Genomic DNA, 24,404 nt, shown 5'->3' with positions numbered 1-24,404 from the left:
TGAGTTCTTTTGTGTGTCCAGATCTGGGGGCCCCAACACAAGAGAGAGATGAACTTGTTGGAGCGCATCCAGAGGAAGCCACCAAGGTGCTCAGAGGGCTGCAGCACCTCTCCTATGAAGACAGGCTGAGAAAGTTGGCGTTGTTCAGCCTGGAGAATGCTTCAGGGAGACCTTCTAGCAGCCTTCCAGTACCTAAAGGGTGGTTACAAGAAAGCTGGAGAGGGACTTTTTGCAAGGGCAGGTAGTGACAGGACAAGGGGAAACAGCCTTAAGCTGAAGAAGTGTAGGTTTAGAGAAGGTATTAGGAAGAAATTCTTTATTGGGAGGGTGATGAGGCTCTGGAACAAACTCTCCAGAGAAGCTCTGGACACTCCATCCCTGGAAGTGTTCAAGGCCAGGTTCGATGGGGTTTTGAACTATCAAGTTTAACTGAAGGTGTCCCTGCCCATGGCAGTGTTGGAACTAGGTGATCTTAAAGGTCCCTTCCAACCCTGGCTACGATTCTATTTTTCTATAAGTGCTGAGCACAGGATGCAGAAACATCTGCTGGCAGCAGGGACCCTCCTATCCTTCAGGGCCTTCACCTCGGAGTAGCTGTGGATGAACTGAGCTCTGTGAGCCCTGCGTCCACGTCTATCTTTGACTTTCGGCACCCACGTTACGTGGCACCCTTCTGCATGCTCACCCACCTTGGGGCACTTACCCACCCAGCCCCAGTTAGCGCCTGGCTCCTCTGCAGGGGCGGAGGATGGAGCCCGGGGCGAGGCGCTGCCCCGCGCCCCCGGGTACAGCCGGGCCCCCACACGCGCTGTGTGCCCCAGCCGGCAGCGGAGCGCGGCTCTCGCACCGCCCGGGGGCTACCGGGAGCCGTGCGAGGGGAGCGGGCCCTCCCCGGCGGGAGGGCGGGCGGGAGGAGGGAGGGAAGGAGCGGGAGAGCCGGGAGAGCGGAGCAGGAGCTGCCTCAAATGCTTGAAATAATTCCGCTTCCGTTCAGAGCCGGGAACAGCCTCCCACGGCACCGGGGCCTCGGACCCGTCTGCTCCGTCCCCCAGCGCCGGCGGCGACCGGCCCAGCATGGCAACCTCCCCGCAGAAATCCCCTTCTTCCCCCAAATCCCCCACCCCGAAATCTCCCCCCTCCAGAAAGAAGGATGACTCCTTCCTGGGCAAGCTCGGCGGCACGCTGGCCAGGAGGAAAAAAGCCAAAGAAGGTAAAAATTAACAGGTTTGCATATTTCCTGGGAGTTACCTTACTATGGGGGGGAGGGAGGGAGGAGACAGGAGGAGAGGAAAAGGCTCTGGGGAGCGGGAGGAAGGGGCTGGCGGGGAAGGACGTGCGGGGTGGGGTGGGCAGGCGAGCGGCGAGGGAGGAGCCGCCCCGGCCCCGCCGCTCCGCCGGCACCGCGCGGGGGCCGCTCCGGGGCCGCTCCCGGGCCGCTCCCGGGCTCAGTGTGCGGGGTCTGTGTGCGGGGCCGCTCCCGAGCTCTGTGTGCGGGGTGTGTGTGCGGGGCCGCTCCCGGGCTCTGTGTGCGGAGCTCTGTGTGCGGGGCCGCTCCCGGGCTCTGTGTGCGGGCTCTGTGTGCGGGGCCGCTCCCGGGCTCTGTGTGCGGGGCCGCTCCCGGGCTCTGTGTGCGGGGCCGCTCCCGGGCTCTGTGTGCGGAGCTCTGTGTGCGGGGCCGCTCCCGGGCTCTGTGTGCGGAGCTCTGTGTGCGGGGCCGCTCCCGGGCTCTGTGTGCGGGGCCTGTGTGCGGGGCCGCTCCCGGGCTCTGTGTGCGGGCTCTGTGTGCGGGGCCGCTCCCGGGCTCAGTGTACAGGGCCTGTGTGCGGGGCCGCTCCCGGGCTCTGTGTGCGGGGTCTGTGTGCGGAGCCGCTCCCGGGCTCAGTGTGCGGAGCTCTGTGTGCGGGGCCGCTCCCGGGCTCTGTGTGCGGAGCTCTGTGTGCGGGGCCGCTCCCGGGCTCTGTGTGCGGGGCCTGTGTGCGGGGCCGCTCCCGGGCTCTGTGTGCGGAGCTCTGTGTGCGGGGCCGCTCCCGGGCTCTGTGTGCAGGGCCTGTGTGCGGGGCCGGGCAGCGCTGCCCCCTGAGCGGGCCCGGCCGGGGAATGAGCGCTGCCCGCCGCGGGCCAGGCGGGCCCCGCAGGCCTGGGAGCGCACGGGGATTTTCCCTCAGCAGGATTTGCCTCCGCAGTTGCGGTGCGGACATCCAAAAACCCGGTGCTCAAGCTCTCCGTGACTCATAACGCGTTGTGTTGGTGTGCCGTGTGGTCCGCACACAGCGCTCGGGGAAAGCTGCGGAATGCGCACGACTGATGTAATGTTCAGAGCAGTGATCGTTCCTCTGGGGCTCCAAACGCAGTTGTCCTGGTGCTAAGCAAAAGACTTTTGCCTCGCGACAGTGAACCTTTGCAGAACGCCAAACGTGTACAACATGTTGCCTGGGTCTTTGTCCGTACATGTGAATTAATACCCACCCCCTGCTGAATATGCCTGTATGAAATCCCGTGAGACAGGGAATTGGAATTTAACCTCGCCCACCCATCGTTTTCGCAGCTGAATTTAATTTAAATGCGATGCAAATAGAGCCAAAGTATCAGTCACTTCAAAACGGTTTTTCAAGCAACATTCATTGCTTGCAAGTGTGAAGAAGGGTACTGTGGTCAGCAGCCCCTTGCTTCTCAGGGGCGCTGAAGCCAGGCACACTGTGTTTCAGAGTAGCACCAGTGCTGTGGACAAGGATGACACAGCTTGGGAGAGTACAGCCCCTCATTCTGTAGCTATCACGTCATCTTTCCGTGATGTATGGCCTTGCTTTTCAATTAAATCCATCTTGCACAATTGTGCTTGCATTGTTTGGCTTTTTCTGGTCATTGCAGATGGACCAGATGTTGATGAAATAGTAAAGAATGACAAACGTCATTAGTTACCAAGTTTTTTACATTATTCTGTTTGAGTATTTGTGACTATTAGTAACTCTTCCTTGATGAGTCCATTTTGTAGGTATGTTTAGAGATCTTTAAGTGAGCCTATTTGTTGCAGTTTGGTTATGTCCATTATATTATTATTATTGTTTTTACTATTAAATGCTGTTTTCCTTAGTGACGGATGTTTGAACTCAGCAAATCTCCAGCAAAATGTTAGAGGCAGCAGTTACTTTTATCCACAACCTTGTAATCTTACAGAAAGATGTATTCTGTGAAATCATATTTCTTATCATTACTTTAATGTATTACATTTATTGATTAAAATCTGCACCTGCAGATTATCATTGTCTATCCTTTTGAAATTTTGAAACTGCATTGTCCTTGTCTTTTGTGTTTCCCAATTTTCTGAGATCTGTCTAAAAATAACAATGGTTTAGAGAGTTTGGGGTTTCTTATTAACTTAGTAAGGACCTTGTTATTTACTGAGGGACAAAAAAGTATTGTGTTAAATTCACCTTAGTATCCTTTTTACTTGGGCGTGTGTTTATGACATTTCTCTGGTGGAAGCCTATGTAGGGGTGAGATTGATAGTATTCTGTCTTATCTTTCTGTTTATTGATTTGTTGGTTTTAACACATTCAGATGGCTTCAGCCTTACTGTGAAGCCTGTGCTCTTCTTACTTCCTAATTTTTTCTCTACTAAAAATAAATACAAGTTTGCAAACTATTAACGAGTGTTCTTCCTTGCTGGCTGTGGCACACATAGGTTCCGTCTTAAGCTGTGCTGATTTTTTTTGTAGGGCTCCAGGTGTTTTTGAAGCCTAGCTAGGAATTTCAGAGGTCAGATTGCTTGTTTATCCAGGAACTGTTCTTTGGGGTTTTTTTCCTGCTTTAACCAACCTGTGGCAGGTTTCCTATGGAGATGGGTCTTGGTCATAGGAGGGCATGTGGTTATTCAACTGTTAGCACAAAGGATGTATTGGAAAATGTTCAGGATAAGTCAGGATAAATGAGGGACAGCTGCAATTTCCATGTCTTTCAGTTGGTGTAAATTCTGCTGCTACATAGAGGACAGAAACTTACTGATTTACTCCAGTGTTTTACCACAAGGGCTAAGAACTGGTGGGCTTTAATAATGCAAAAATATTTTATCTCTTGTAGGGACAATGCTGGTTCCACTTCAGTACTGTCTCTGCTATGTGTGTAGTTAACTGTTGTAGGTGATACATGATTACACATCTGTGAGTTTTGTATTTATGGCAGCAACAGGCGTTTTGATCATTGTCAGAATTACATTTTTATATATTACAACAATAGAGCTGTTGCCAAAATGCTCCACCGTACCAAGGATGAAAATCCTTTAGGATCTGAAGTGACATTATGATGAAGAGTAATGCAGATAATTTATGAAGAGAGTAAAGTTTATGTAGTTTTAGATGTCACAAAAATAGTTTATAATACAACATAAAATGGGATTTCAGTATTGACATTAATATATATATAAATATATAGCAAACCTTAGCTTATGAATTTCAATGTTCTTGGTGATGGTAGGAGGTCCACCAGTGGTAGAGGTGAGGGCAGTCTAGAGAAGTGAAATGAATTCTCTAATATAACGGCATAAGTTATTGACCAAAACAAAGAGGGTAACCTGAGATCCTTGAGATATCACACATGATGTAAGCAGGGATTAGTCATACCAGAAGACATATGATAATATGGAAAATAGATTAAATATTAGAGAATATTTGATAAAATCTGGAATTTGGAGCTCAGATTTGTTTATGTTGTCATCTGTCATGTAGAGGCTTAGTCTGGTTTTCATTTACAATCTCTCATTGCCAGTGGTGTAATTCAAGGATGAGAACATTGTACTTCAGTCTTCCCTGTGAGAGCATCTGCAGCTGCATCTTTAAATGGTGTACACGTTCTGTTAAGGTAGCAAAATTACAAATTATTAAGTATGTTTGGAATTAATTAAATCAGCTTTTTAGGCGGTGAGAGAATTGTGAACTAATACCAGAATATTTGATGGCCTGTCTGCAGACTGAACTGTGGTGTGCAAAAGTTACTTGTAGATTTTAGTAAGGTTCCATCCCCCTTCATTGCTGAAAGGCATTTAAAGATTGGGCCACCCCATATATGCTAGTGAAGGATCCCAGTCCTTATCTGTCAGGGGTTCAGATGTATGGTGGAGCTCATCATACTAGCAAAAAAACCCCACACAAATTAGATTTTTTGTAAGCTCCTTGTAGTAATCTGTACTGTGTACTAAACATGTCTTTAAACACATGTAATAAGAGAACAGAATGGCCTTTTTAAAAAAGTATCTGTGTGGGGGGGGGGGTTGTGTTATCTAATGAATTTTTCATAGTGGGTTTAGTAAGGTCATGTGTGATTGTCCTCCTTTAATTTTCCTGGCCTGGCAATTATAAACACAGAAAATTTGCTCCCCCTAATAGCTTACCTTAGTGGAGAAGGTAAAGAATTGGCCCCTGGCATGCTAATAAATCTGTGACACATTTGGGAGCAGAGAGTGAAGTTCAGAATTGCTTGAATTGCAGAGGAGCAGATGGGAAACAGACAGCTTGGACTCGTGAATTTGGTGGAGAGCAATTGTATGGGCTCAGTCAGTTTCCCAATTGATGTGACATCAATTTCAATAATTTCACTGCTCTTTAGTTTATTTGGGGTTGATGGGCAGGAGAAAGAATGAATTTTCTGCCATTCTCCACTTAGGAGATTTCTTCTTTTTGTGTTGTATGTCTTGTTTTGATTTAATTTTCATATGTGGGGTCACAGTAAGCAGTATTCTCTGAGTGCCTCAGGGGAAAGTATGTTAATAGTGTAAAATACTGTAGATTCTGGTGGTTTTTTTATAATAACCTTAACTTTCTTAATCTTTACTTCATGCATTTTATGTAATAATATGAAATTGGAAAAATCTAAGAATACAAAGTAACAGTAAATGTAGGGCGATGAAAGCTTTTCAGGTGTCTTAAGTAAAATGTTTGTCTTTCTGGAATCCCTGAGTAAAATGCTTTGCTGTGTGACTCACTGACAGAAAGATCATGCCTTGGGCTTGCTCTGGGCCTTTTCCTAGATGAAATAAATCTATTTCTTGGTATACAAGAAGTGTTCTGCTAATATTTAATTGACTCATTTTCTTTGGACCTGTTTCTGCAACTTACTGCACAACTAATGCACATGACTAGTTTTTCTGTCAGTGGATGTCTGTGCTTGTCTGTTTCTTGTGTGAGAGGTTCTAGGCTGGCTGAAACACTCTGCAGGCTTTTCTTTTCTTCTGCTCTCCCCTGATGCATATTTTAAAGCAGAAGCGGGAAGAACTGATCTGTGTCCTGCCATCGTATTTGCTAATGTGTAGCATGAGTGATGAAAATGAACCCCTGGATGCTAATTTCATCCTGGTGTTTAGGAGATGGCATGTGGTGTCTCTTGTGAAAAGGAAGACGTGAAAGGCTTTATTGTCACTCTTACCAATATTTTCCACATTCTGTCTTTCACTGCAGCTTATCAGTACATCAACCCTAGGCCTTCTAGTGCCATCAGAGTAGCTGAGCAGCCGGTTTTGCTGTCTGACATGAACGTGTTTTACCTCCAACCTCACTGCACAGCAACTGGAATGTGCTTATAATATTTTCCCTATATTTCTGTGTCCCTGGTGTACTGCCACAGGCGCATTATAGACAGCTGCAGAGCTGCTGCTGGACAGAACCTGTTAGCATCACCACTGAAGTAATTATTGCCTTAGAGCAAGTTCTGTTAAGTAGATAAAATACTTCTGTTCTGTGGAAGGAACGTGGAAAACCAGAATACAGGGGAGGTCCACTTGCTTTGTTTGTTGTCATTTCACTGCTTCAAGCCTTCTGAGCACATCTGCAGTGGGAGAGGAGCCTCCTCAGGAGGAGAGCACGGGGGTTTTGTTTGCGTGCTTTGAAGCCGAATTGTCAGGGGATGTCTGGGGAGGCCTGTGTGGCGGCGGTGGAAGGGATTGCTCGGTGGGAAGGAAGATAATTGCCTCTGGAAGCGTAGCTGAACACCCAACTGTTGCTGAGGATGGGATGGCGATCGCCCTGCAGATGCAGCTCCCGGGCACAAATGGAGATGACAGCTCCGCCCTGCTTGAGGCTGTTCGGCATCTGTCGAGCCGAGCTCTGCCGGGGTGGAGCATTTTTTACCCCCCTTCTTTTTAATAGCCTCTGGCTCCAGTTGGTTCAGGCGAAAGCATGAAAATATTGTGAATGCGTTTCCGAATCTTAAAAGTAAAAGATAATCCTAAAATTATTCTAAAAAGTTCATTGTTTCAACCAGTCCAGTTATGCTTGGTCCATGTGTTTCACTGACAGCAATCAAATCTGCAGGAACGTGTGAGTCCCAGGTGCAGCTTTTTTGCCAGACAGCTTATTGAGTCAATATCCAGAGTTATCATGGTAGAGCCAAGTGTATCCCTGCCTGCTTTCTGCGAGTGCCTCCTAGCAGGTGCAAAGGGGTTAGATCACACAGGATATGGAACTGTGCTGACAGTATTGACAAGGCACAGCACTGCCAACCTCATCTGTGTCAGAGATGAGGCAAAGGAGCCTGTGGTGCTGTCTCACTGGAGGCTGGAGGACCCCTGCATGCACAGAGCCAGGCTGTGCATGATTAATTTCTGAAACTTATTGCTGTGGGATGCTTTGGATGCCAGAAATGTTTTTTAAAGGGAGTGGGGGGTGGGGGCTAAAAGTGGGTCTGGGTGGATCGTAAATGTACAAAATCTCCAGTGTCTCCAGTGGCCTACTTATGAATCATGTAGGCCTTCACAGACATTTTGTGTTCAGAAATCATAAAATACTTTTTGTGGCATCTATTAGGATTATGAAGCTGTTACAAAGCTTATACAAAATTCTGTTGGTTTGCCCTTCCCTGTTTGTATTGTAAAGAAGGCATTTATGCCAGGGACCAGGGCCTTGGGCTTTGATCTCTTATTCTAACCCAAAACAGCCATGAATTCTACTGTTTTCTGACTACCTGCATGACAGCAATAGAGTCACTGAACTCTGTCTTTGCATTTGACTTGCAAAAGCAGCCTAAATTACGTGGGCAAGTCAGCTGCTGCAGAAGTATGACTTTTATTTCCTGAGTTTTTCATGTTCTGAGCTGAGGTTTCAGCTAAAACTAAACATGCACTGAACAAGTGGTTGAAGAGCCTCCAGTGCTTTCAGATTACAGGATGGAGCCATGGAAAAGAAAAAAAAAAAACAAAACAGCTAGAGACCAGCTCAGACTGATGCACCTTTGTTTCAGTGCTAATTTTTTCTTTACATCTCCAGATTTAAAACATGCATTCCCTTATATCATCCTCATAAAAGCATGTATCCACTTTGCAGAGTGAATGTGGATATAACCAAGTAAAGCTGTAGAATAAATATGAGGTACTCCACTGAGAATGAAGTTTTCATCCGTAGTGAAAGTGAGTGTGCTTGTCAAGAGAATCTGGGCTTTTAGAACTCTGATGTTTCCTGTAGCATTTGAAGGAATCTGCCCTGAAGGTAAGAGAAGACTAGGGACCAAGATTCTGGCTGAGAGAAAAGTTCTCACTGGATTTGATTACTGCTTGTGGGCTCTACATCTTTGAAACCCCTTGCCTTAAAGGCAGCTTCCTGTAAGTACAGGTCTGTGCTTCTGGAAATCTCCCTTGGACAGGATCTCTGGGATATATCCTAATTTTGGTTTCTTAATGCCTTTCACAAGCATTAAATGATGCCCTCCCTGCAGACCAAATACTTTAATACTGGGCTCTCTGCCTTTCTCACGGAGATTAAGGACAGTCCAGTTTATTTGTTATGTCACTGTATCCAAGATCAAGTGCTTCCTAATAACTTAATCCAGAGTTCTGCAGTCTTTTTCAGCAAAATGCTGGGATTGCTGAAGGTGAAATCAGCAGTTGTAGGGACACAGTTCTTTGTGAAATGAAACTTTAAAAAATCAGTGGTTGAGGTGTACCTAAAATTGTGTTGCTTTTCCATCTGCTTCTTCTTTCCTCTTCCTTTTCCTCCCCACACCAGTTCCTATTCAAATGCAATGTTGTATCCCTAAGCTATTTTATCAGCTAAACTGCAGCCAACCCAAAAGGAGATGATCCCGGAAGGACAGTTGACACTGAGGTGGTGCAGTCAGTGCTGTGCTGGAAGCAGTGTGGTTTCATTTTTTTGTGAGGGAGGATGAGCTGGAAGACAGGATGTTTTCCAGTGCTTCACATTTTCACTTGCAGCTCTTCCAAATGTGGGGCTGGGGTGGGGCTGAAGGCGTAGCTTGCTCTCTGTGTGTTCTGTGTGCCTTCTCCAGCCCGTAGTCCCTGTGCTGCTTTGGAGTGTGTGGCTGTAGTTGGAGAACTGAGTAGCAAAGCACTCAGAGCTGTGCTCTCTGCATGTATCATCATGCATTTTCTGTTTGGTGTGCTAATACTTACTAATAGATAACATTATTTGGCTTGAATACCTTTGTCCCTGTTGGATTGGGTGTGTATGTGTGTGTTGAGTGCACCAGTGAGTTAATTCACTTTAGTGACCAAACTGAAATAGAAACAAAAGATATCTTGGACCAAAAGCAAAATCAGATCAACAGCCTTTTGTGAATCCTTAGCCTACTCTGCAACTACCCCTTGACAAGCTGTGCTTAGGCCAGAGAAAGCCGAGGGCCAGAAAAAAACCAGGGATGTGACTGGTCAAGAGTGAGTTGTACTGGCAGAGCAGTATTAGGAAGATTAGCCACCATCTGTTCACCCAAATCCTGCACCTGGCTCTAGACTGTGCCGCTGTTCATCAAGCAGTGATCTTACTCAAAATATTAAAGAATTGCACGGTTGAATAACAAGGCTCTACAGTCTCCCAAATGCTCTGGTTTCCTTTCAGTTTTGTAGTAGTCCATGTGAAATAATTGCATGTGGTGCAATGAAATGTTTTTATCATTTGTGTGGATTTAATACAAAATTAAGAGAGGACATAGGACATGACTTAGCAAAACTGCTTTCCTTTTAGTCTTCGCACTTCTCTTCCTGACTTCTTATTGATCTTTGTGTCAAGCAGCACACAGCGTACCATGGTTCACAATATGTTTTTCTTAGATAATTATTTTCATGAAAGAAAACACCTGGAGTGTGAATTTCTGTGAGTCATTCTTGGTAGTTGTAGTCATGGTTAAGTCCTCCTGGCTTCTCTGATTCCTGCTTAGCATAGAGCTGCTCCTTTTCTTTACCCTTCCAGTGGAGTGGTAGAGCAGTCTGTGGCACTGACCCGGTGATGGGTGATATTAGCCTTTATTCATAGTGAAACCTATGAAATCCCACTTGAAAAAAGGGACTTTAGGAGGAGAGGGGGTGCAACAGTTGCCACTGAGCACTGTTCCCCTTCTGCAGCTCTGGGCAGAGACTGAAGGGTGTGGTAGAGTGATGTCCCAGACATGAAAATACAATCTCATACTGCAAAAGCTTTGAAAGAATAAAAAATTCCAAAAGTAGCCTAAACATTATAATTTCTTGAATGTTCCTTTAGCTAAGGTTCATAATTTTTTAATGGGATATGTGTTCACAAGAAGAAAAAGTCTGCCACTACATCTATCTAAATCGCCTTGGGAAATACCAGCTCTTTTCCACTGGCCATGTTTCTTTGGTCATTTTCATAGGGTGCTTTTCTGTGTTCACATCTACTTAAAATATATAAAACTCCATGTGACCAGCGATGCTCCCTTTCCAGACAGCATGCACGTAATTCTTGCTGGGTTCTTTTCTGTTAGGACTTGGTACTTCAGCTTCTCATTTATTGCAGAGGAAAAACTGAAGTTGCTTCTGATGGCCTGGCCGTGGGCTTTGTGGATTCTAAGAGGTCCATGTTAATGTGTCAGTCCTGTCCTGCCAGTTGCACCTGCAGTTCTTTAGCCCACGGTGGATTGTTTCCCTGGAATTACAGTAGGGAAAGGCTGGGTGTTAGGTGATCACAGGGCTGTGGCCGACCACGTTCCTGGCTCAGGGACAGGCAGGTGTCACCCTCAGCAAACAGATGGATGGGGTGCAGGCAGCCTATAGAGCACGTGTGCTGCAGGGCTGGGAGTTAAGGTCAGAATTTCCCAGACAAAAATGTCTGAATTGCCGTGCCCTGCTTATCCAACTGTGAGCTGGATTAATGAAAGGGAGAGTTTAGACAGAGAAGTACTTTGGGTACATTTAGTGGGAGAAGAGATGTTTTCTTTTGTATCTGTACAGGTGGTCCTTTTGAAGGAAGCCAAAGTTAGCTTCCTCACCTGGGTAACGGCCTGAATAGGTTGGCAGGGTGTGAATCCATTTTCAGCAAGTGTAAGGAAGAGTGTAACAGTTTGCCAGTGCACAGCCTTTCATTAATTTTTTTCTTAGCAAGTTTTTTCTTTGGCCATTGAGTTAGGCTGAGGCCTAATTTTTTTTTTTTTAACCGTAGGCAGTTCTAAAGTAGCAAACTATTAATAGAGAAATATTGGTTTAGAAGAACACTAATGCACAGGGGATTCTAGAGCAAACGAGGCAATGCTGTCAATGGTTCAGATTGTTCTTAATTACAATAATGGCATTATAGGAGCTGCAGTTGCTGTCGGGCACAAAAGAAGATAATGATAATGTCAGAGTGTCAGAGTGCTCAGAGTAAATGCAGTATAATGTATTGCAGAGCTGAATTCAAAAGATGATATGCCTAACTTGTCGTCAAAGTGCATGAAGAAGAAGAATGGTAAAAGGTCAGAACACTTTTTGTTGTAACTGTGTAGTTCAGGGGGTTGGATTTTGTGGTTTGTTTGGGGTTTTTTGTGGCCTATGCTTTCAGGCTTAAGAAGAAATGTCAGGTCTCATGTGTTTAAATGATAAGTATTAATTTTATTAGAAGGTGCAGTCACATCTGTCCTACGTGCTTGGAATAAAGAACATCACTCTTGCTTTGAGAAGGAAAGGAAATACCTATTGGCTCAGTACCCTCAACACATTTGATATTGATCCTGTCAGAACAAAAGAACATGAATATGGTAGATTTGGCCCCGAGTCAGAATTTGCCCCAGTAGCCTCTGGAAGTATGTCCAGACCTATTTGATTCATGTGATCCCTATTTTATAATGAGACCAAAAAAACCTCAATTCTGAATTTAGGCATGTTTGAAATCTGGATTTGAATTTTATGGCTAGAGGCCAAATCTGAACGGCAGCATTTTTAAACATTTTTATGCTGTGCACTCAAATTCATTACTGCAGAGGAAGAGACTTCAGTGTTTCACTGCAAAGTAAAACATGCAGCAGAGCAGCTCATGGTCTTGCATTCTTGTCACTGCTTTGTTATAATTCTCAGTCATACATAAGAGCACATAATAAACTGGAAAATAGTGGTGGTATTCCTCATTATACCACGAGTGTTCAAAGTGACTTAGTGTCTTGCATAACTTGTAAAACCTTATTGCAGTGGTGGGTTGAATTGGAAAAAAAATAGTCAGCATCCAGTTTATTTGCAGCTTTATTAATTTGTTCATTTTTAACTGACTTGAAATAGTTACCCACAAATAAATCATCTTTAACTGATTTCAAACAGTTACTGCCAAATGAAACGATTTATATAGAAGCCGAATAAGTATTTTTTAGCTGTTGTCTCATACACAAAATGCCAGCATGTAAACTCAGTTTTTCCTAAGCCGACCTCAGGGTGCAGGTGCTCTGTAGGGCACAAGGTGGCTCCAGCTCACGAGGAAAGCTGGCGTGAGCAGCCCAAGTGCCAGCAATGAGTTCAGAGGAATCAGCTACTGCTGTGTCAGAATGGAGCTCAGCAGTTCTCTGTGCGCACGTCTGGTATTCTGAAAATGGGCTGAATCTTAATGGCCTTTAGAGGAAAACCGTGGCTAGCCTTAGAGTCAGACTAGTACATTTAGATTGCATTTTGGGTCTTGTATTTCATTTTTGAAGGAGTTACCCCAGTGGATTTTATCAGACATTCTGCTTTTGCTTGAGTAAAAGGTAACAATTCTGTGTAGAACAGCATTCCCAGGGTAAGCTGTGGAAATAAACAAGAGTTGGTGTGTACAGTGAGAACACAAATGTAAAGTAAGCTAGGCAGAAGATGGGACAGAGATTGAAAGCTTAATGAGAAAGGGTTTGGGTTTTTTGGTTTGGTTTTGTTTTGGTTTTGTTTTGAAACAGGTCATTAAAATGAGAGAACAGAATAAGTTGATAAGAAAACCCCATATAAGAAACAATCAGAAATGCTTTTTGTCTACTGTTGGTCTTGCACCCTGTAAAACAGCGTTTTTGATTTCAGAGTCTCTTAGAAGTGAATTGCTTGTCCATTTCTATTTCCAACATGATATTAACTGCTAACAGTCTGCCCTTACACAGAGCATCTTCATCTGACTGAAACACCTGAGAATTTTAAGGTGAGATCAGAAAAGGAAAAACGTTTGTTCTCCCTGCACCATCTGCTTGGGGCAATTGAGGCAGAAAAGGTGAATTGATTCACTCATGTGATCTTCTGCAGGCAGAGAAGTGGAAGGGAGCTGTGGTCTCCTCATTTCTGTGTTTAGTCTTGCTCCATTAGACAGCTTTGTGCCATTCACAGTTTTTGTTGATTTGTAACTCTCTGATGCATGTCTTGATACAGTTTAGGTTTTTATATTAACCAACTTTTAATTGGTTGGATTTGTTTGGGTTTTTTTTTGTTTGGTTGCTTTTTTGTTTGTTTTTTGTTTTTTTGTTTGTTTTTTTTTTGGTATGTGAACTAGGTAGACATTTCCTGTGGTTTGAATTTTTAAATATACTTTATGTACAGTAGCAGCAGGCATTATATTAAATAAATATATGAAGAAAAAGCATTTCTATATGTGATCTTTGCCTCTATCCCAAAGAAAGAAGGTTTGGTTAAGAGGTTAAAATGTTTTACCTGATATAACAGTCTTTCTCAAAGTAATGTGAGATGTTAAAACAAATTTATAAATCTAAATTTGCTGTATAATTTATTTTAAAAGTCTTGAAGTGTATAGTTTTCTTCTCTAACATCTACTGTTAAATACAGTGAAATAGATTAGGTACCAGACCTACACAGAGTTAATGTTAAAACAGTGCAAAGCACCATTTTGACTTAGTAAATTCTTTGTATTTTTATTTTTACAAATGAATTTTATCAAAAGTTAGCTGCGGGCATGATTCTAATTAGTAGCTCCCCATATTAGATCTAATCCCTTTGTTCTTCATTCAGACAGAACGCCCATTAGGGTCAAAGAAAGTTTTGACTGAATAAGGAATACAACAACTGGTTGTAGTTTTAGTACATATAGGGCCAGATTGTGGGTCAGGGCCAGCTTAAAGTGTACAGCTCCAGTGATTCCACATCTTGTGCATAATAGGCAGATCCTTCACACTGTTATGATGGTATTTTATTAACATGTCAAATACAGAAGAAAAAAACCTGACAGTTTATGGCTGCTCAGAATCTTATTAGCACGTCTTGGTATTTTGTGTTTCTGAACTGAAATTATGCAAATATATCTTCAAAAACATTTCCCTGTTTTCATGAGACAGCGAAGGAAATAGAAGTAATCAAAAATTGGTATTAAATACTCAAATAGTTCAGCTAATTAATAAACCTGCTGTTGCAGAATAGAAGGTCTGTGGGCTAGAGCTGGCTCTTAACTTAATGTTAACTTACATTTAATTAGTCAGACCAGATGGAAGCTGGCTAAGCTTCGCATGAAGGCTTGTGGGAGAAAGAAATAATCTTCCATTTTGTCAAAGGAACTAATACCACAGATTAAAGGTCAGTGTTCTTTTCAGAGTTTAGAGAGTGGATGCACAGTGGCTGACAGCAAGAAACAGCAAGGGCACTAACAAATTAGCTTAACCCCTGGATGACTAGTGTACCAGCGCTGCTTCATTTGCTTCCCTGGTTCAAACCATTGGTCTCCAGTTTCACTAAAAAATATCTTATCCCAGGGAGATAATGATATCTGTAAATTTTATTCTTTTGTCAGGGAAGTAGAGTTGTATGTAGGCAGTTAGCATGGATAGAGAGATGAAGTTCTGGGAAATGTTTTCTTACTCAGCAGAGCAAAACTTCATGCTGTTCAGATGCTAAGCACTTGGGATCAGTCTGACAAACCACTTAATTCCCTGTTTAACAATAAGCATGCAAGGAGGCAAGTCAAGGAGACAAGTCAAGAAACCATTCATGTGCTCAAAGAGGTGCATACATGATCATGTCAGAGTACAGCAGAGCTTAAGGACTAAATCAGGCACATTCTCTGTTAAGGCTTGGAAATGTAGTGGAAAGAGGGAATGGGTCTGTCAGATTGAACCTTAAGTAAAGCTGCAAGAAATTGCACATATTTAAAAGTGAGGAAATGAGAGTCTATTAAAAAAACAAGAAAGAAAGAAAAGGGTTAGGATTATGCTAATTGTTCGAACATTTAACCAGTCTTTGGGGATACATCCCAGGGGCTTCAGCAAGGTAGGAAAGAGTTCTTTCTGAGGTGGAGAATAGTAACACACTTACCAAGAAATTAATACAAACTTAGTGTTGCTATGAAACATCACATAATTGTGCAGAAAATAAGGTACCCTCAGCAGTAATTAATAATTATTACAACTTTGGTCTGCCATCTTTAAACATCTTATTTATAGTGGAAATACCTGTGCACAGTCTAGCTTGGGAAAGGAAGCTGGGAAATAAGCACCTGCTGTTGGAGTCAGGTTTATGTCAGTGTTCATGTACAGCAGCAGGGAATTAAATACCTGTTGGACTTTCCCAGCTGGAGTGCAGGCACCTGCAGAGCTGCTGGTGGGTGTCTTTTGAGCACCCGAATACACAGTGGGTCTAGGTGCTTAATTCTACTGCCATAGCCACTTCAGTTCCCACAATGTGTAATCCCCTGGTAGTCACAATGTATTTTGAAAAACTTTAAACAAGCCCTTCAAAACATCCTGGAGTTTGCTTCTAAATTTTGTAAACTTTTTTGCCACTAGACCCTCTTGTTTAGTTTGTTGCATGTGAGCTTTCCCCTAGTGGCCACTGCCCATTTGGTGGTTGTATCACTTGAGTGAAATCATTGGGATGAGATTGGGTCAATTCTTGTGAAAAGTGGAGTATTTTGCAGATCTCAATTAATAAATTGGGCTTGCTGACAGTACTTGGAGAGAGGGCTAAGGACCTGAATGAACATGAAAACTATGGAACTGTGCAACCTATTTATGATTGCCTTGTGTAGATGGAGATTTGATATGCTGAGGTGAGAAAATCTGTGCTGCTGTTTACTGTAGCTTTTTTAGAGTGTGGATAAACACAAGATTCCAGCACCACAGTCTGCAAGGTGCACAGATTAAAAAAAGCAATTTTAATGTGGAAAGCTCTTCTACTGTGTCAGCTGAACTGGAGATTTGGAATCCCACTGAGTACTTTGAAAGCTGTATGCACATGTATTTATGTTGATGCTTTCATCTCTTTTCTCATTTTTAAATAATTGCATCCTGGGGATGGAAGAAGAATTATTTTACTAGTCACTGTTTACTAGACCACATTTATCTACAGTTACCAACTGGTGGTGATCGAGATACCACAGTTATTTTCCATTCTGAGTTACTGACATATTTCAGATACCACTTGGGGACAAAAAATATTTGAAGGGAATGGTAAATTTTAAAACCATTGTAGCTACAAATGACAGAATTAGCATTTACTTATCAAGTAGCTCATTTCAGCTGCTATAAAACCAGAGAAGTGTAGGAGTAGGTAGGGCACTTTTGGGGGAGGTGTAGGTAGTATGAAAATATTTTTTTTGCTTTCCTTGTCAGGTAAAACTTGACAGTGCACGTCTAAAGTCAGTTCGTGTTCTCTGAGAAATGCCCATATAGTACAGCCCAGTAGGATTTGTCCCAACAAGTATATTTGGAGAGAATCTTTCTGAGCAAAGTCATTCATGTACCTTTGGTAAGTGTGTCAGACATCTTCAGGTGGGGATCACACTCAGTTTTGTAAGGGCACGAGTACAAATTCTACTTTCATCAAACTCAAAAACGCTGTTGAAATCAGAAGAGTTTGGGAGCTGCCCTTTTCAGGGAAGTACTGTGCACTATGAAACTTGCCAAAACCTAATGGATTGTTTGCAGGAAATTGGAAGTTAAAGTGCATGAGTCAGTCTACTTCAAGGCTGTACAGTTTCCACTGAACTTAAATAATGAATGCCAAAACCTAGAGACAGTACAAGCAGCTGCAGCAGTTTTCTTCAGTTGTTTCATCCAGGCACTGTAAGGGATTTTATGTTTAGCAGAGTCCTCCTTAGTTCATCAGGCTTTAGAAGTGTTACATACATTGTTGTTACTGACACAGAAACTTTGCACAAGAAGCAGCAACCCAAGCGTTTTATTTTTGCTTCAAGGCAGTTAACTACAGAGTATGGACCAGAATGTGCAGTTTCAGGGATTTCATCTGCAGCAACTACCTGCTTTTGTAATGACAACTGCCAGAAAAGGAGAGGATCGTTTTTTTCCTCAGAAGTGATACATGTTAGCTTCACACTTCTCAAAATACTCAGGCCGTTTACTTCCTGGTGTGTACAAGAATTTCAATGTACTTAATGAAATATATCAAACATTAGATAAAAGAATCGTTCTCAATAATTTTGATTAGTGACAGATCTTATGCCCAGAGCATATTTGTGCAATAGACTACTTTTTACCAGGATACTAAAGGAATCTAACTTTTCGTAGGAGTGCAGGAAAGGAATGAGGTGTTTGTGTATATGCATGTGACTTAGATTTCTTAAATTTGAATTAGTTTTTGATGTCTGTGCATGTAGAGAGTAGTTGAGGGTACGCATGGCTGAGTGGATTCTTTGTCCTGTTCTGTGCTCCTGTTCTCCAGTTCTCTCAATAGTCGAACCTTCTGAGCATTTCTGAGTTGGAGAATCATGAGTGCACCAGAGCTTTGGGACTTTGGGGCTCATCCTCATGAGAGATGCTCCAGGTCACTAAGCACCTTTGCGGCCCTTCACTGGACTCTCTGCAGAAACTCCACGTGTCTCTCGCCCTGGAGAGCCCAGAACTGGGCACAGCACTCTGGGTGTGGAAGTGCAGGTGCAGAGCTCTCCCCTGTGTCATAGTTTTCCACCATGCACAGCATCCCTGCAGCTCTTCAGCTGTGGTGTGGACAAGAGTATGGACGTTTGGTTTTAAGAAAGTTTGAGTATTTTGCTATATGAAATTCATATGAAGTTGGCCAAATGCTTCTTGGTGAGATTTAGTCTGAGTAAGCCTAACATTATTTAGAAAAGCAATGAACCACGTTTTCAAATAGAGAACAGTCGTGAATCAGGAGGAAAAATAATTTTGGGTTTTTTCTTTCTTTTTTTATCACTTTTCAATTAGATGGAAACATGACTGAGGTTTTCAAAGGCAACTGTAGACTTCTGTTGTGCTGAGTCAAGATAGCATTCTGTTACCAAGTCTGGAAAGGTGCCCACCTAGAGGTGCCTCATAAATAATGGCTACAGACTCAGGTGTGTTAATTTGTATGCATGTCATTCCTTTTACCCCTCAGTTTTAATCTGAAGCTCTTCCCTGGCACAATTTACCATAAGGCCATGGGAATACTGGCACAAGAGATGACGATCATGTGGGAGTGAGAACGATCAACAAGTTTGGGAGCAAGGTGCAGTCGCCCCTTTCAAAAGCAGTGGCCATGGCACAGGTTCCTATGTTAGCTTGGGATATTTAACTGTTGTTTGCCTCAGTTTCCAGATGTGTGAAATGGAGCGGTGATGGGGATTAAATTTGGAAGAGCTTTTGAGCTCTCTTGATGAAAATGTTAAGGGTTATTAAGTGTGAATGTGGTAAAATGCTTAGCAGACAGGTGTGGCTTAAAGAAATGGTTTGAAATCCAGTAATTTAGTTCTAGGTTTAATTGAAAGTTGTAATCCCAGCAACTGGTGCCAGTGTCTTCTAGGATTTAAATCCAACGTACTGGAGCGTGTAATTTAAGGCTTTGCAGAACAGTATTAGTGCTTATATGTTTATCACTCAGCAAGTGTTAGCATTATTCCTGTGGAATGCTCTTAATTAAAATCCAGGAGCTGCTTACAGTGCATTTGATGCTCGCTCTCATGAGCACTCAGTCGAGTTAGCAGCAAAATAAATTTAAAGGAATGATTTTTCTCAGAGCTACAGTATAATTGGCCGACGCTTTTGTAACTGCCGTTGTCATTAACGTACGGGAGGTTTCGGCAGCAGATTCCTTGTTGATCAAATGACTTCTGTTTTCATTTTTCAGATCCTAATATTAGCTTAAGTAGGAGGAAAGGGACTTTCAGTTGGTACAGCAGAAAACAGGATGCTTTTGCAGCAAAATAGCCGTTAGGGCATGCCTACTTTACACATTGTACTCTAACATCTCATACTTCAAAGCTAGATTTGTTTTGGAAGAGTTACACCCAGAAAATCTCTTGATAAATGGGTGAAATCTTTTGCTCTGTTTTTGAAGTGGAGGAACACACACCAAAAGTGTTTCGTAACATAGTATTGCTTCTTTCTGAAATTTTGCATTGGTTTTTGGGGCTTGGTGCTCAGTAGATAGGGTTAATTGTTTCAGTGTGAGTTTTAAACATGAATTCTAACTTTTTGACCCCATTAATCATAAAACTGCCTGACCTATCTTGCTTACTGTAACACTGCTTTTTTTTCAATTGATGAGTCATGAGCATATATTAAAAACTATTTCATTAAAATAATTTTTAAAAAGTCCTTCTTGCGTGTTAAAATGATTTTGTAAGCTAAGAATTCAGCATATGTATGTCAGTACATATTGCAGTGGGCTTATGATATAATAGCTTCAATGAAAATTAGATCTAAATTAGAGTAGACTTTGAAAAAGGGTTGTGGGCACATGTTTTTGGGAGTGGCTGGAAGAACTTACTGTAGGGGAAGGTTCAGCCCTGTGTGTGCTCTACCTAGAAACCAGATAGGGTGATGTTTCGAGTTAAAGCAAGATGCAGAATTTAAAGCAAGGAACCGCTGAATATGAGAATTAATTTTCATGTTTACACAAAAAGAAAAAATCCAACTATGCTCTAATTCATTTTCTTTGCTTTCCTTTCCAAAAATATTTTTAGAAATTAAATAAAAAGCATTGAAGTATTTCAACAACCAGTTGGTTGTGGGTTTTTTGGTTTTATTTTGGATGTTTTTATTGTTTTGTTTTGTTTTCTTTTTTATAATGCCATTAAAACTTCTTTGGAGGATAACAACCCTCTTGAGGACCAAAACCCTGTCCTGTTACAGCCAACGCTTATGGGGCTTTTTAACCCGCTCAGTGCACAGAAATCACAGAATTGAGAGATCACAGAGCTGAGTGAAAACTGAACAAAGACCCGTGACAAAATCCAATTCTTTCTGTTGCTCAGTTGAAAAACAAGTGTGTTTTGAAGTCTGTAGCCTTTTAGAAGAGTAAGAATATTTAACTCCTCTATGTCTGTGGAGCTGTCCTGCTGTAAGCCACAAGCTTGCTGCCGTTCTGTATTCCAGAGAGCCTTGCAGAGCTGAGGTGAATCCTGGCACTGCTCCCCTGGGCTGCAATTCCCCTGGCAATGGGTGGGTGGGGAAACTGAGGCACAGACCCTTGGTCCGGCTTCTGGAGCACAGAGCACAGCCAGCTCCAGTGCTTCCTTTGCTCTTTGGAATTTCAGGATTACTGTTTTCTCCCTGCTGGCTTGCCCTCTTCCAGGTTATTTTGTTCCTGTGCTGCTTTAACATTTTTCTCCCAGAGACCAGCCACTTGTTAATTTCTCTACAGATAAGAAATTGTGTGTACAATTAGCAAAAGCCTTCTTTGGTCGCATTCACCCTTATCCCTCCCCCCGATTTTCCTCTAATTCCTGGTGACCCTTCTTTGACTTTTATTACCTTTTAAGAAGTGGTAGAACCAGGCCATTAAGTTGAAGTGAATTATGAAATACTTAACCCTCTTGTCTCCCCTCTGAAACGCCAACCCCACACGTACCAGTTACGCACGGAGGGCTTTTTTTGTAGAAAAATTTGACGTCTGAGTGTTTGTCTGTAGCCTGGATTGCGACATACATAAGATACAGAAAGGATAAAACCAGAAACTGAATTTTCTCCCTGTCTGAATCCCTCATGATTCCAGGACCTCTACTTTTTACCATTTTAAAAATGAATTTTGGAAAAAAAAAAAAAAAATACACTGCGGGGTTCCGCACTTTATTCAAGGAGTTAAAAGTCTGGAGCTGTGCTTGATGAGCCAGATGGTCTTCAACAGTAACATTGTTCATATTGTTTAGATTATCCTGTTGCAAGTACAGTGCCTCGTTTACCTTTTATGGAAGAAAGTGTGGAAAATTGACCACAGATGTAAGTAACCAAGAATGATGGCTGAGGCAATTCTTACCAGGCCTCCCTCTCTAACGCGCCTGATCCTGCAGATAAAAATAAATAGAGAAATGTGAGGCAGCATGAGAAATATCTAGTGTTACCTATTTAAGTGTTTAATTTGAGCTCTGCGAGCTACTAAAATTTTTATTTTCTTAGACTGAGATTTCTTCATATTGAACTGGTTTCAGTCTTTCAGTGTAGGACAGCCTGAATGTAGATTTTTATCCAGGTACTAAATAGCACATCATTATATATGTTTTTCCATCCTGGTTGAAAAAAAGGGTGTGGGAAGAAGCCAACTACGCTGACCTCAAACACAGTTTATGGTCCAAAAGTCTTCATGAGAAGATTGGTACCCATTTTGTGCTGTAATGAGAGAGCACAAACTCGCCATTAATATTGATTTGATTGGTATCAGAAGCAAAGGCTGCACCAAATTAATTAGAGGTACCTCATTGTTACTCCTGATAATGGGCTGTTGAATTAGTGAAGCATCTTACAAGTCAGTTTCAGATTGAAATAAACTTTTTTAGACAGGTATCTCCTTTGTGTAGTATCTGGAATTGGAGGGCTCAACAGAACAAAGGGGAAATGCTACAAATGAAAGCAATAAAGCCCTGTTTTATAAAGTCCTTTTGTCTCCTATCACTTTTCTTTCTCTCACTCATTTCCTTCCTCTTATTAGGAGCTGCTGTCAAAGTGCATTTACTTACGGCAAGTGGTTCCCTTCGGAGCCCCTAAGCTGATACTGCCGCATTTGCATGCAGGTGCTGCTGTGGTGGGGCACGGCTCTGGCCTGGCCTTTCCCCTGCCCTGGCAGAGCAGGGAGCTGTAATTATAAACCAACAGGTTTGCCGTGCAAGGGGCCGGGCACTGACAACCTCCTGTTTGTTCTTCAGCATGGCTTGGCTGCCTGGTGCTCTTTCACAAGGTGGTAGATTCCTTTGACTATTAAAGGCAACATCTTCCCTTTCTTGCACTAAGCTTTGATTGATCCAGGAAATAGTTTCTTTTGCCTATGCAGTGCTTTTAAGCTTGGTTCTGCCTACACCGGTTTTTAGAAGCATAGACTATCAGATTCTCTTCCTAATATTGTTTAAAGACTTTTCAGAAATTGACAGGAAGAAATGTTTTACATAGAGAGAGAGAGAGAGAGAACAGAGAAGGCTGGAGATTATGGTGAGAAATACTCAATCTAGGATGTCATGTAAAATCAGCAGTTAACACTGGAAAACAGATTTCTAAGGCAAAGTTCAAACAGTCAGTCTAAGGTGCCACTAAGTGGGACAAGAGAGAGTCAATAATAATTTTCATATTTTTAATACCTGCATTCAAAATAGGATAAATTAGATTGGCAACATGGGCACTGTTTTTCATCATTTACCTATCCACGGGATCTGGAAAACAAGATCACTTGGACATAACAGCTCTGGCTCCATGCCTGCAGCTGTAGGGTGGAGAAGGGGAAAGCCGAAAGCCATTGGGAGGAAGTGGCAGGAACAGCACCAGAGTGGGAGATTGGATTGCTGATAACAAACACGGGCCTTGGAATGGGAGATGGGCAAGGTGAGAGTAGTGTTGAGGAGGAGGTGACCAGCTTTAATCAGGAAAGTGGGTGAGAGGGGAGGGATGTGGGTGAGAGTGATGTCTGTGGGGAACTGCTGCTGAAGTGCTCTGAGCCTGTGCCTGGGAGCCAGCAGCCCTTGAGCACTAATCTTGCTCTGTTCTGAGGCTGCATGCAAATTCTCTTCTTTTTTTGTGTCTGTTTTCATATTCATGAAATAGTGATAATGACCATTGTCTGCATCAAAGTGGTATCAGGAGGCTTAAAGTGCCATTGTAGTTCTGAAACAGCAGAGATGTGTTGACCTTCCTTTGTGCCCACAGTTGATAAAAGTTTACCTCAGTGACAAATTAAGGGTTTGGTTTCTTCTTCCTGAGCAACCACAGCTATGAAAAGGGTTTGGACACCATCCTGTACTGCAGCAGACTTGTTAGCTTAATTACAATCGGGCTGCACAAGTAACAAAGGGCAGGATTCGCCTGACATGCCCTGTAGTACTAATGAAAATGGAAACATTTGAAGAAAAACAGAAGCTTTCAGGTCCTGGATTAGGATTAACTTGCTCACTGATGTAACATTTTGCAGCCGACTTCTAAAACTGATCCAGATCTGTCAGGTCAGGTTTTGTGCTTGAGCTGATCATTCAGCAGGGAAACTTCACCTGTGTTTTAACTCATTCAGACTAGAAATTATTTGAAAGATCAACTGAAGTCTGAATGTTACAGAAAATAGTTTTAAAGCAAGACTTCCCAGGGATGAGCACAGATTTCATCTAAATAAAGCTGCCAGAACATGATTCACAAGACCCCAGAGATTTTCCATTAGATAAAGCAGAATTATTGATCTCTCTTAATACTCTAGAGAAATTAGATGAAAAAGTTTTCATTGCCTGGGCAGGACCGGGCCAAGAGAGCGAACAGGATAAACACCAGTGCCACACAAACTCTCCAGACTGATGAGTCTTTTGCTGCCATGAAATATCCTACAGAGGCAAGTGCTGAAGACCCAGAGACCCAAAAAATTTATCTGTGAAGACAGATTTTTTACACCTTTATTCAATGAAGGGACTCTGTTAAATTTTACAGGAATGAGGCAAAGAGTGCTTAATCAGTGGCAGCTCACCAGTGCAGCAGTTCAGAGTTGGCCCCTACATGGTAAAGTCAACACAGATGTGGCCAGAGCTGCACTGTGGTTCTTACGGGCCTGAATCACAAGGGAAACAAGTTGTCCCTTTCAAGGCAGTGAGACGTTCCTCGTAACCTTGCAAGTGTTGTGGTAAACGCCAAACAGACCACAGAAAAAACAGGTTTGTGGATCTAAAAGCCCTGCTAATGATGCTTAGAGAAACTGGTCAGCTCTTTTGCTAGCTCTCTTCAAAGCTTGAAGGTAACTTGTTGCTCTTTTATAAAGGCAAGTCTCAAGGAGTGAAGCTGTGCTGCAGAGGGACTGTGAATACAGAGAGTGGTTTCTCAGCAGACACAAGCCCAAAGCTCCAAAAAGC

At 42.8% G+C, this 24,404-nt stretch overlaps 1 protein-coding gene across 1 annotated transcript in view; it reads left to right on the top strand.

Moving 5' to 3' along the window:
• Positions 1 to 968: 968 nt before the first annotated feature.
• Positions 969 to 24,404, top strand: part of PARVA (parvin alpha) — a 63,422-nt gene continuing 39,986 nt past the window's right edge. Inside the window, exon 1 of the mRNA XM_069016598.1 lies at positions 969 to 1,210. Within this exon, the coding sequence (XP_068872699.1) occupies positions 1,075 to 1,210 (136 nt within the window). The 5' untranslated portion in view covers positions 969 to 1,074. The remainder of the gene's footprint in view (positions 1,211 to 24,404) is intronic.

Source organism: Aphelocoma coerulescens, chromosome 5 (assembly GCF_041296385.1).
Source record: "Aphelocoma coerulescens isolate FSJ_1873_10779 chromosome 5, UR_Acoe_1.0, whole genome shotgun sequence".
In the NCBI taxonomy this organism is placed as follows: Eukaryota; Metazoa; Chordata; class Aves; order Passeriformes; family Corvidae; genus Aphelocoma; species Aphelocoma coerulescens.
Note: the sequence above shows the minus strand (reverse complement) of the source record. Positions and strands in the feature narration are given on the sequence as shown.